The sequence below is a fragment of the Lissotriton vulgaris genome, chromosome 1_1, assembly GCF_964263255.1.
Source record: "Lissotriton vulgaris chromosome 1_1, aLisVul1.2, whole genome shotgun sequence".
NCBI lineage: Eukaryota > Metazoa > Chordata > Amphibia > Caudata > Salamandridae > Lissotriton > Lissotriton vulgaris.
Genome location: NC_141685.1, coordinates 485,755,588 through 485,768,510, shown reverse-complemented (window position 1 = coordinate 485,768,510; position 12,923 = coordinate 485,755,588). Strand labels below are relative to the sequence as shown.

At 45.4% G+C, this 12,923-nt stretch overlaps 1 protein-coding gene across 1 annotated transcript in view; it reads right to left on the bottom strand.

Moving 5' to 3' along the window:
• Nucleotides 1-11,884, bottom strand: part of CTH (cystathionine gamma-lyase) — a 107,142-nt gene extending 95,258 nt beyond the window's left edge. The window contains exon 1 of the mRNA XM_086953855.1: nt 11,385-11,884. Coding sequence (XP_086809981.1) covers nt 11,385-11,858 — 474 coding nt within the window. The 5' untranslated portion in view covers nt 11,859-11,884. The remainder of the gene's footprint in view (nt 1-11,384) is intronic.
• Between the last annotated feature and the right edge of the window lie 1,039 nt (nt 11,885-12,923).

The window sequence follows — 12,923 nt, the reverse complement described above, 5'->3', positions numbered from 1 at the left end:
TCCCCAGAGTCTCTCAGACAAAGTTTCGTCAAGCTCGTCATCGTCCTCATCAAGCTCGTCCTCAGGAGGCAGCGCCGCCCGTGGGCTTGGAGTGTCCATTTTAGCGACGGATCGGAGGAGTTTTTTTTTTAATAATGGAGTTGCAAAACAAAGAGCAAATCAAAGAGCCTCGCCGGAGGATCAATCGTTTCAGGGCTTTCCGGCGAGACGGCAGGGCCTTCAGTCTTTCCAGGTGCGCGTGGGGAAGCCCTTAGAGTCGGGCCAATCCCTGCGCGGCCCAGCAATGATGCAGAGGGAGTCCCGGCGGCCGGGACCAATGACAGGGCGGCAATGCTTCTCCGGGGCCGCCAATGGCAGCGCGGCCCTGGATACGGAGGTGGGTGCAGCGCCTCTCCTGCTGACTCCGGGCCGCGGCGGTGATGGGGACAATCTGGTGCAATGCCGGGTGGGCACCGGCTGTAAATGATAGAGCGCCTCCCAGGCGCTAACAGAAACAAAAGCGCTGCGGGACAAGCAACAGAACAGCGGGGAGCAGAAGCGAAACAACCAGAGGCACAGCAAGGAAACACAACGCAACAATTAGGACACAAAAAATGAAACACAAAGGGAACACCCTCCGGACAAGCTGGGATGCGCCGGACCAGATTCGGGGGCGTTGACGAGAACAGGCTTTCGGCTGACGTAGCCAAAAGAGAAAAATTCTCGGGAACGCCCCCGAATCTGGTCCGGGATTGACGGACAGAGCCCTCTCCCAATGGCTAGCCTCCATTTATGGAGCTAGCCAATGGGATGAGGGGGCGGATACCCAACCCCACAGAGAAAAACATAAGGTTTTCCTAGCGCATGCGTACTTTGTACTTCGTACGCATTTGCTAGGCAAAACCTAAAAAGGGAAGGTTTAGGCCTGGCAAAAGTGTTTACTTGCCAGGTCGACATGGCAGTGTGAACCTACACACACAGGCTCTGCAGTGGCAGGCCTGAAACATGGTAGAAAGCTTCTTATGTGGGTGTCACAATCAGTGCTGCAGACCCTCTAGTAGCATTTAATTCATAGACACTGTGCACATGTAATTCACTTTACTAGAAACATACAAGTAGATTAAATGCGCCAATTGGGGATGAACCAATATTACCTTATTTAGGGGAGAGAGCACTGGCACTTTAGCACTGGCAAAGTGTGCAGAGTCCTAAAGTCAGAAACAACTAGGTCAGAAACATGGAGGGAAGCAGGTAAATAGTTGGGGGAAGACCACCCTAAGGCTCTCAGGTCTAACAATCAGGAAATTAAAGTAAAAGTGTGGTTGTTGTAAATATATAGGAGGTGCGACCTTTTTCCTAGCAAAGGTAGACTGACATTGTGATACCAGATTCAACTTGTCCCTCAACAACAGAAATGCATTTACTAAAGAACATCACAACACCCAGAGGTACCTGGCCCAGAAACTGGAACTCTCGTGTGGAAACAGATCGTCTAGGAGTGCCAACAACCTTCTAATGAAGCCTCAAAGAATTGCCAAGAAGAAAACATATAATCGCGCCTTCTCTGGAATTGCTCCAAGGATTTGGAATGCACTACCCCCAGAAACCAGGCTCAACCCATCATCTGCATCCTTCAAAAAATAAGTTAAATCTCTTCTCATGAGGAAATTCATGTGAAAATTATTTCGGACACCTGGAACAATCCAGCTGTAACATGTCTTTATCTCGTAATACTACGTTTCTTTTGTATAATTTTTCTTTTGTTTAACAACCTTACTTGTAAAGCGCTCTGATACCCGCAAGGGTCATGTTCGCGCTATACAAAACCTTTAAATTAAATAAACGTGGAAAACAATTTTACTGCCAAGCCAGACATAAAAACCGCAAAACCGCTTGTAAAAAGGCGCGAAAGAATGATAGGCAAGAAATAAGATGCCCGCAGTGGATGCACACACAACTGTTTCAACCATCTTTAAATAGGATTTGTGAATATAGAAAAAAGATTATTGAAAAATGCCTTCAGCGCACATGCACACACAGACAGTCATCTTTAAATGGTTGAAAAAACACATACCTACCAATAGTGCAGCGGTTAGACAAATATTAGCAAGGGAGATGGGAATGCTCTGTGGTGGATGTGAAAACCGAGGGGTTCAATAAAAGAAGGGGAAGGGATAGAGAGAAAGGGAGTCCCTTGTGTGCACTGCAATGCAAGGTCCGACATCTGCAGAGGTAGGACACATCAGGCGATCAATACAATATGGGATTGAAAGGCTCCTGGTTAGAACAAACACAAACAGGGATGAAAGCCATCAAATAAAGAGCAAGGAAGCGAAACAAACAATAAAGCTATCCAACCCTGAGCAAGGGGCAGACCTAAAGCCCACTATGTATGTGCAACGTTTTGAAAACAATAGCTGACATACAGCTTAGGTTTTGTGCAGCTGAAGCCTAAAAAGGTGAGGGACAGGAATACTGGAAGCAGAAGGGAAACAAATTCCTAGGGTGCAGAGAGCCCAACCCTGTCAGGTGATTCTTGGGTACTGTCAGTAAAACTAATTGCTTTTTGGTGTGCCCACTCCTGGCTGAGCAATAATGAGTGCCCTGTAAGAATCTCAGGGGCCCCTAAAAATAATTTGTACGGGCATCATTTTACACTACACTCATGGCCAGCATTTAGCATGTGCACGCTGGGCCCATGCCCAGGGCGCTGACCACCAGAGGGGCGCTGGAGCTCCTGGCAGCAGTCTCCCTACAACTTAGATCCAAAGAAAAACGTGTTTAAAGACTTTTTCAGAAGGTTGTGGGTGCCCGTCTCTGCTTTTTTCTCATTTTGTTTTATGTTGTACCTTAACCTTCCTCCTACGCCTCCCAAATTGTCAATACATAGATAAAATCGAAGGAGTGGAAGGGGGTGCCAAATGTGGTGTCACCCATAGCACTTTCTGACCAAAGGCCAGCTCTGACTACACAACTGATTGTAGCGCTTGGAAGTTTTTGAAGTCCTGAGTTCAGCAACTGCAGGTTGTTATATTCTCCAACTCTGTAGCAGGCAGACAATAAGGTATGGAGGTAGGAAATGGTTTCCATTCCGTTATGGTCACTTACGCAAAGGAATGTAAGTAATCCAATTAAATCAAGGAGAACTATACTTTGAAAGTGTCTGCACTAGTGGTGCTTCTGACCTTCTGAATGATTATTATGAAAATAACAGTGAATGAGTTTAAGAAAGTAAGAAAACCAAATGAACATTTGAAATGAAAATCAACGAACACAAGCTCATTCAAACATGCAGGAATGTAGGTTTCCTCCCTGAGCCTTACAATGCATGTTAGAACAATTTCAGACATCAAAACTTGCCACCCAGGGTGAGGCCTAAACTGTGATTACAAAATTGTTAGATAAGTCAGGGCGTTGCCACTTGCCCATGGAGCTATAATTAAGGTCATAAGCTGCACCAAGCTACAGAACACCTTTAGTTAAACAAACTACCGAGCAGCATTTCTAGAAAATATCTGAAAATCAACTGAAAACCTGTCTTTGACTTTAAAGGCTGGATCCTGTCCTGGGAAAGGAGGTGCAAACTTAGGAAGAAAAAGTGGAGTTGAATAAGAAATATTTATATATGGCACTCGATACGGAGCATTTTGTCGTTTTATGCACTATAAATAATAGGTGTTATTACCAAACAATAGTACTCCCACAGAGAAAAGAAAGGCTTTGCCTGGCTAACTGGGTTTTGACGGTCACCTGCACGTTCAACAGACATCTGGCAGCATGAGCTTATCTCAATGAGTTATCTTACTGCCTAAAGTATAACACGTGGAACACTGGATAATCTTTGTGTGGAGGAGAGTGCATGCATTTTCACCTCTCCCTGGGACTGTTTTCATCATGCATGCTGCACCTCGCAGGGGCCTGTAGATTGCTTATTCTTCAAGTGGGCATCACATAAGTATTTTAATACAGTATCTGATAACTTCTTTCCCAGACTGTAGGCACATACAAGAGGTTCTAACAACAGGCGCCATCTTCATTTCCCTCTGCATCTGCAGTAGAAGCCCAAAATGAAACAGGTCAGGCACAATTACTATGCCCAGTGGGTTCACCTCCTCCCTCTAGGGACTACCACTTGCTCAAGTTCCACACAGTTTCTTGATTCGTCATGTTCTCCTTTTGTAACTGAACAAATCTCAGCCAGCAATCAGACTCTGCCACTCCCTCCCTCCCAGAAACCTAGCATTCTTATCCAGCAACTACTTCTTCACGCCCTCCACTCCTGCTCAGCCTTTCAAACTTCTTAAATGGGTCCTCCTCCATGGTAGCTCCAACTTTGCAAGTTTATCTTATTAGGATTGTGTTACGGGCCATGAGGTCTGCTGACCTATGGAAGTGGCAACGCCCTTAGTGGCTTTCACCCCTTCCTTGCCCTTCTTGATCCCTGGATTATTAAAATACACTACTAGGTATGTTTGATCATATTAGCGTTGGTATATTCGCCATCATCATCCACCACTCATTTTTCAGTATCAATGCAGTCCCGACACTCCCCATCTTAAACATCTTCTTTTCTCAGCTCCAAATGTCAAAGCTATCTCTTTCTACTATTGCCTCAGCACCCACAAACCTTTAATAAACACCTTTGCTGACTTTCTGGATTTTGAGCCACTGCATATTTACAGACCACGATTACTGGTGACCTCAAGCTTCTATTTCCACCTTTTAACCCCCAACTGCACCATGTCAAATACTGAACTCCCAGCTCTTCTCGCCTCTTTATATCAAATGTCACTGCCTCCATATGGTCTTGATATGGGACATTCCCATTGGGTTACCTTCAGCACATTCTGCACACAGTGGTGGCTGATACAATGAGGAGTTGGTGGGGCGGGTGGAGGAAAAGCATGGGCGGGGTTAATCTTTTTTTTAAACGCATGAAGCTGCCAACCACATCGCTCCTCGGTGTTCTGATGCTTCTTTCTCCTGGCAGGCACTAGGGCAACATCACAGACAACCTGTGCAATCCCCGGGCTGCTCTCATGCTATACAAGCAGCGCAGAGATTGGCCTGAGTGGGCTTGTTTGACACTCTGCACAGAACAGGAAGTCGGTGCTGTTTCTCCAACATGGCTGTTCAAAATATCCAGGTTGCAGAAACCAAAGTGTGCATGTGTGTTTAGCCGCCAAAGATGGCTTCCAAACACAAACACATGAATGCACTTGGAAATGCACAAATCAGTCCTCCTCTGCCCTGTCATAGCTTCGGCTCTACCCCTCACTATGCACAAAATAAAACGATGATAGAACATCAGTTTATATTTCACCTGCTGGCTTTAAGCCAGTGGGACGACGCTCCTCCGCCATTGTGGAGGAGCCGTCCCTGTCTGGACAAATCAGTTCACCCAACACTTCTGCATGAAGGATTGTGCCTTCCCCACCCTCTCTCAAAGTCAAACCCCCCCTAAATTGCTTTACACTAAAATTGAACCTATCAAGCCAAACAAATCCTCAAAGACTTTAGGTGCATTCTATCATGGGACACAATAGCAAACCTTTACTCCTTACTCACCTAGGCAGCTGACACTGAGGCTGATCTTTGCCTAAGATTACCTAAATTGCACTCTTACCTGGAGAACGTTAAAACTCTTGCTCTACACCCAAAATTACTATAATCTCAAATCCCACTGGAAACCCTCCAAGACGACCAGCAGCCTCACATACTTTAATTGGGCTTTCACACCCACAAAAACAATCTGATAGCCAGAATTACTGGGACCTAGAGCAGCCCACTGTTTTTTGGTACTGTTCAAGCATCTGCCAGTTCTTCTGTAACATGTTTCATTTTGCCTTGGCATGAGCTCTACCGTGATCTAATTAATGCATTGATAAAAAAGGTAGTTCAGCATCCAAAGTATTTCCTCCAAGTTGAAAAGCACCGAAGCCTCAGTGCCCTGAGCCAGCTAATTTTACTATGACCTGCACTTTCCTTCCATCTGTACTGCTCCCTAAACCTATCCCAGCTTTTCTCAAAATCTGCACTAAAGATCATGCCAGATCCTCCACCACTGAGTAACCTAGACAAAAACAAATGGATCAAAAGAGCTAGTAGCTCAGGAGAACTGCAATAGTTCTGTTTCTAAAAGGATACAGGCCCAGAGCCAAAAGATGCAGAGGAGAGGAAAGCGACACTGCAGAGATGGAGTGGGCACAGGACATAGTTGGACGAATAAAATATGAACATCCAATGGGAAGGTATTCATTGGAATGATTCCTCTGTGGCAAGAAGGATGTCAAAATACTAAGGGTCAAAAAGGAGAAAAGAGGAATTTGAACAGGATAGGGAGAAAATAGCAACATGTTAGGCCTCAAACCTGTGTGAAGAACTGGTCCAAAAATGAAAGAGACTAAAATGTGATGTTGTCAGTGATCTACCCAGTGCCACTGAAGATCTTAAATACTAACACTGCCCTAAATGCCGGCACATTCTGCCCTTAACAAGAAGTGTAACTACGCTATCTCTTATGTTAGTTTCTTTATTGCGGTCTTCTAATCTGAGGCTTTAACCTCCAAATACCAGTCAGAATGCACTGTATCCCATGTCCTTGTTTCCTTTGTTCTTTCCTATTCCTAGCAGTAAATCTACAAGAATACCCAGGTTGGGAAACCACCTGGAAATGTTAAATAAATGCACATAAACATGCAAGTCTGTGGGTGTAAACAAGTATATGCCGGTTGACACAGACGAACACCCCCAAGTATGCGCTTAAATCAACTATGAGAGCAAATATGCTCAAATGTAAAATCCAACATTTTGGCAGAAATGTCTGCAGAAGCAAATCACATTTCCAAGGGCAAAGTCCTACCATTTCTGATTGGGTTATTCAGGAATGGGATATTACCCAGATGTGAAAATAGATTAGCGAATAAGACCCATGAGTTTTAAGTAGAAGCAGTTTTTGTCAAAAATGTTTGCAGCACTGACCCAGCTTGAGTCAAAGACATTGTGAAGACAGATCGTAATCTATTTATGTATATATATGGCATTTCAATAGAATTTCAATGAACCTAGCCAAGAAGTAGTGGAGCATTGTACGTGGTCAAAGACAAAAACATAAATTCATTTAGTAAAAGGAGAGGAAGCTGGGTTGTGGATGGTTAATGTATTGTAATAAAGTGCTATTTAAAGAGGTGAGTCTTCAACTTTCCTAAATGAGAGCAGCTTTGGGACGGTCCTGATTAATTCATGGATGCTCCTGGGTGCATAGATGGAAAAGGCCCAATGTTTTTTTTTCTTTTTTACACTTTGTATGCATTCTAATGGTGTCCTGGCTGCAAGTGTGCTGAGACCCTCCAGAGATGGTGAACTTTTCGGCAAGGTAAGCAGGGGTGCTGTTCATGATAGCTTTGTAAATGATGCAGCTGGTTTTGAAGATGGTGCAGGATGGCAACCCCAACTGTAATGAACAGAATTGTACATTGGTAAGTTATTGACAAAGGGGCCATTTTCACCAAGGAATTCTAAGTGACATTTGTGACAATAAGATCAAAGCTTGAGTTGCCTGTGTTGTCTTGTTGAACATTGTTGAACATTAAGATAGACTTCTTTGTTGACAGAGCCAGGGACAATATCATGTTGTGTGTGTCTCTCCCAGACAATGAAGGCTTTAAGGCAGTGACATCGAGGGGGGGTTAATGTGAAGAGCTGCAGCCGCTAGAGAGAGGAACAAATGCTTTTAAACAGTTCAGCGCAGGTATGTAAGCAGAGTGATATGATAATTATAGTGAAGGAAATGATTGAGGCTAAAGGTTCGTCATTTGCGCTAAACAATAAAAAGTATTGAATTTCTTGTGAAGTGAGTTTTGAAAGCAAGAGATGTCGAACGTTAGTCTTCTTAACAAGTTGGGAAGAGGGGAAAGGTTAAGCGGCAGCATGTAGCTCGAGCACCAGGTCCACGGTTAAATTATGTTATTTTTTGTCAATGTGATCAGCAAGCCCATAACTAAAGAGATTATGATTAGGCTGCGTGGGTAGTCAATTTGCAGTTTGAGAATGATGAGAAATTAATGGTATATGTGATAGAGTACAGAGTTGCGCATTGTCATTAGGTGTTAGTTTTAATGCATATGTACACAGCAAAGAATTCCATAAAGTGATGATTGTTTACTGTTTTTTCAATAGTGACCCCTGAAGAAGTGCATATAATGCACGAAATGCATTGGGTTTTTTACAAATAAACACTGCCCTGAACGAAGAATGCTTTATTCGTGTTTTTACTAAGAGGTCCGGATGGACACATGGGCAACATGTGAAACCTGGAAAATGGCATGAATACCCCGTTTGAGGAATAAGCAAATAAGTGCAAACAGGATGAATGGATCAAGTGATAATGACGATTAGATGAAAAAAAATGTGGTATACTTGTTGGAAAAATTGCCAGAGGAGGCATGAGAATGCTGTGCGACGAATAGGCGCGTACAAGCGCTTAAAAATGGTGTTCTCTCCCAGACACCACACAGTAAAGGGAAGTCCACAGGACAGTCACAGCCCGGGATCGGATTTACAGTATACCCATATAAAATATGGTCCTTCCTTACACCTAATCTGCATTTTTTTTCTGTTTCGGTATTCAGACAGTTTCTAGTCAATTCTTCCTTTTTGTGATCCGGGCCAAACAGTGTCACGGTGACTGTGGTGAGCCTGTTTGGCTCCGATGTCATTTGACCAGAGCTATCTATACAAGTTCCTCCAAACAAGTTAAGTAACCAATATCTCCAACGCTATTTTACCCCTACTCTCAAGACCTCTGTAGTATTCTTAATACACTGTATCTTTAACTTCTTAGTTTTTTTCCCTGTACATTCCTTTTAGAGTGATTATGTATTCTATTCCTTGGATATTCTGTTCCTCCACGTCAGATTGCTGTTGGTGTTTCCTGCATTGACAACCTCTATCATGGGCTCCCTTTATGGATACTTAATATTGTGGAGAAGTGTGGCTCACTGGTTAGAGCGGCAGACTCTGAAGCAGAGATCGGGTCCGGGACCAGGGTTCAAGTCCCGACGCGGCAGGGTCTTGGGCTCAATGTCTGCGGACTTGATCATTCTCGCCTTGGCGCCTACTCTAACCATGGGTCCCACGCTGCAACTCTGGGCAATAGCTTGCTTAATCTCCACACCGGCCCCTACAACACTGGGATGCCTGGCTTCACCTTGGGGGTGCCCAGGAGGGGCATCTCACAGGGAGAGCCAGGAAGGGTTCCACAGCGTTATACAGCACCGGGACGCCCCGTTTGGGCAGCTGTGCGCTTTACAAAATACACTACATATTGGAATTAAACACAGATATACAAACCTCAAGTCCAGGTGTTCAAGTTAAGGTTGGCAAGGTTAAGCACTATTTCCAGTGGCATCTCCCCAGTTTGGGTTAATAGGGCCTGGAATTAACAGTGGGTTTGAATAACTGCCTTTTCCTTCATCCCCATTCACCCCATTACCATGAGCATCAAATGGGTTGTACCTTTATCGCTGCTTGGTGGACTCTATATGGTAGTCCTTTGGTAGCTTATCGATGCCTCCAATGAGGAGGTACAGAGTTGCATCACGGGGACTCCATACAATACTCCCTTGGTGGAAGAGCGTCCTCCATATGCCCTAGATCATGCAGGTCAATAGCAAAATCTACATCTGATTCAGTACACACTAAAGCTTCTAAGCACCAGCCTGTTCGACAGCAGTGTCTACTCACACATCGTCTGCTACATCCTATGCTTCTGCACAGCGACACAAACTGCCATCACCATGTTGATCAAATCTCAGCCAACATGTCCTGAAGACCAAACTACAAACAACGTCATTTCAATCATGCGCTCAGAAGGGGGCGAGGGGGGTCAGGCATCCGATACAAGTCTAAGCACTTCAGGATTGTGGCGGGAGAATGAAGAGCTATATAAATAATACAATAGGACCACCCAGAAAATGCTTTAGACATTATAGCTACTAAGTGATGCCTGAAAGCCTGTAAACAGCGAACAAAAGGGTTAAAGTTAGTCATTTAAATTGCAGGCACTGCTTAGGTTTTGCATGTACCTTGGCAAATTTTTTACAAATGTATTTACAGCTAATGACCCACAACAAGAGTGTTAAGAAGCCTTATTGCTCGGTGGTCTAAGGTACTCTCTTTGTAAAGGTGGGTGGGGGGCTCAATTTATGAAATCAGTCAAGCAAGGTGTGCTTGCAAGTCCAAATGTATTAGGCATCGCCCCCAAAGACACAGATCATGATTAACGCATTTAAGCAACAACATCTGTAACTACCTCCACCTTTACCAATACCGCTTAGAAGCACTCTAAATCAGATGGCTTGCTGAAAGTACCAGTGTGTAAAAAATACATTCCGAACTTTAGGGATGTTGGTTAAAAAAAAGCATCATTGCCTTTGCCCCACAACCCAGCCCAACCCGTAGCAGTTCCTCCAGGCAGGTCTGTTCCAGCACGTGGGTAGCCTAGCCTGTGCATACATTACAACTGCTGTAAAAGCGCATGGTTTTTTAGAGGCTTCCCTTTGTCACTCTTGTGCTAGAACACCCCACTCCCGGGCATGCTGTGAAACGCACAACACGCGACAGGTTTTCTAAAGACACGTTTCCGGTATTTCCAGGGCTAAACCATGACATTGCAGATTAGATCGCAAGCACTGCGACGTCACAACATCGCTGCCACCAGAGGCGCTTCTTGCATCATTCAGCGGTGACAGCTGCCTCAAACCACAGCCCACCGTGGCCTCGAGCAGCCACAGACTACAGGATGAGGTAAGCGTGGGAGCCTGACCACGCATGCCTACACTGGTGAGCGGCACGCGTGTGTTCATCCGTACACAATAAAGCTGAGTGGAAAGTGCAGCACAGAAAGCCATTAGCGAGGTGGGAACCGATGGGGCGTGTAGAAAGGATGGATACAGAACAAAACTGGCCACTCTCAGGTAAATGGGGCCTACAGCTAACGAGAGGTGCAAAAATAAAGCTGCCGAGTCGCAGAAATACAAAGCCAGCTGTTACTATTAGACGGCAGTGCCAGAGCTGCCGCACTGTGGTGTGAGTTTGGAAGGGTTCCGGGCATGGGACGCTTCAGTGAAGCCAGCCACCCCGTGCAGAGCAATCCCAAAGAGGTTCTGCCAGCGGCCGGGCCAGCCAAGACTACAGCTGAGCAAACGAAGAAGGATTCCTGACGTGTTTACTAACATTAAAATAAAATGTCGACTTAATGAACTGGGGATGTGTGATGTCTCTCTCGTGTTACGCTGTAAGCAGATACATTGGCTACGCACAACATGCCGGGATTGATAGGCGGCATTCTCCTTCCTGGCACGCCGTCTAAACCCCCTGGCAGCCCTGTCTCGGAAGCCACATACCGCATGATCCCCGGGCGCATACTGCTTGAAGGTGGTGGAGAGGGAGATGGGTGGCACGACCGCCATGGACGTCCACTGCTCGGGCTCTTGCCCCGTGTGGATGGCCTGCGTGGCGAAGTTCTTGAACCCGGGCAGAAATCCCCCCTCTGCAGCCATCGTGCTTCTCAGGTCACGGAAATGCCGACGGTCCCCCAGAAGCCGGTCTATAGCAGACTGAGGCTGCACAGGCACGTTGTGTAAAGCAGTATTTCCGCTGTCCCCGCCCCTGAGCCTCTCATTGGCTGCAGGTGGAGGCGTAGTGCTCAGATGACAGGATTGACAATATTTGCAACGCCGGTGCTCTGCCAGATTGGCGCTCGTATGTTTCAGTGGGGCGTTCTTCCGTTTCTCTGCAGCCTCCGCTACATGCAGTCTCAGGGTTTGGGACAGAACACCCTGGCTGGGCTGTCCTAGGATTTTAATCTGATCTGTCATTACTTCCCTCCAGAGCACACACACTTCCTTCCACATGATCTGCTTTACCCTCAACCAAATGTGAAACCCCACAGGGCTCTGACACAGCAATTCTCGATAACATGCCCCTCACAGTCAATAATAGTACCGTGGGCCGAGATCTCTGAACTGGGGTGAGTGTTTGGCATTGTTAAGTATTCTGCCTATCAATTGTTCTTTTCGCATTAGTCTACACTGCACACTTCAGTGTACTGTTGTCTTTTTGTGTTTAGAAGCATTTATCTGTTTCGTGTCTTGTATGTAATCCATTTACACTGAAATCATTATGCAGTGTAAATTGATCTATTGTAAAGCGCTCTGACATCTTTTTGTAAAGTATGTGCTAAATAAAAACACATAAATAAATAAAATCCACCCCCACAGAACTCTAGCGAGTCCTTCACGATGACCAGCAAAGAATATGGTACCCTGCCCAGTGCATTAAATGGAAATGGTACTTACTCTTTATGGTTTAAATCTCTTTTATTGAAATTTCAACACACACAAACATTACCATGCAGGTTTAGCTGTCAAACCACTGACATTGCATAGCATATGAGTTAATAGGTCAGGCCAGGAGCGCAAGCATAACAGATGGCGCGTATCAAAGCAGGAAAACCTTACATAAAATAAAAATAAAAGGGGGAAAAGGATATTGGAAACCCTCCACCCTTCTTCCTCCACCCCTTCCCCGTGTTCCACTACCAAAGCTATCTAAAACCGTACATGACCTCAATCGTTACTCCGCCCGCTGTGGATCATCGAGGCACAGTAAGCGAAGGTACCGGGGACAGGTGACCTCCCGGAAATCAGAGGCTAAGAGGGACAGAAAGAGTTGCCACAATTCAACATACTTGGACCCCTCCCCCTGCCACTGTCAATGTCAGCTTCTCCATTCCGAGAACATGCCACAGGCGATATAACCAGCCTATGAAGGTTGGCATATTGGGAGTACACCAGTGAGTGAGAATATTTTGCAGCGCCAAACCCAGCGCAATTGCCATCTGCCGGCCTCTACGGGATCGCAGAGGTTAAGTCAGAGGATTT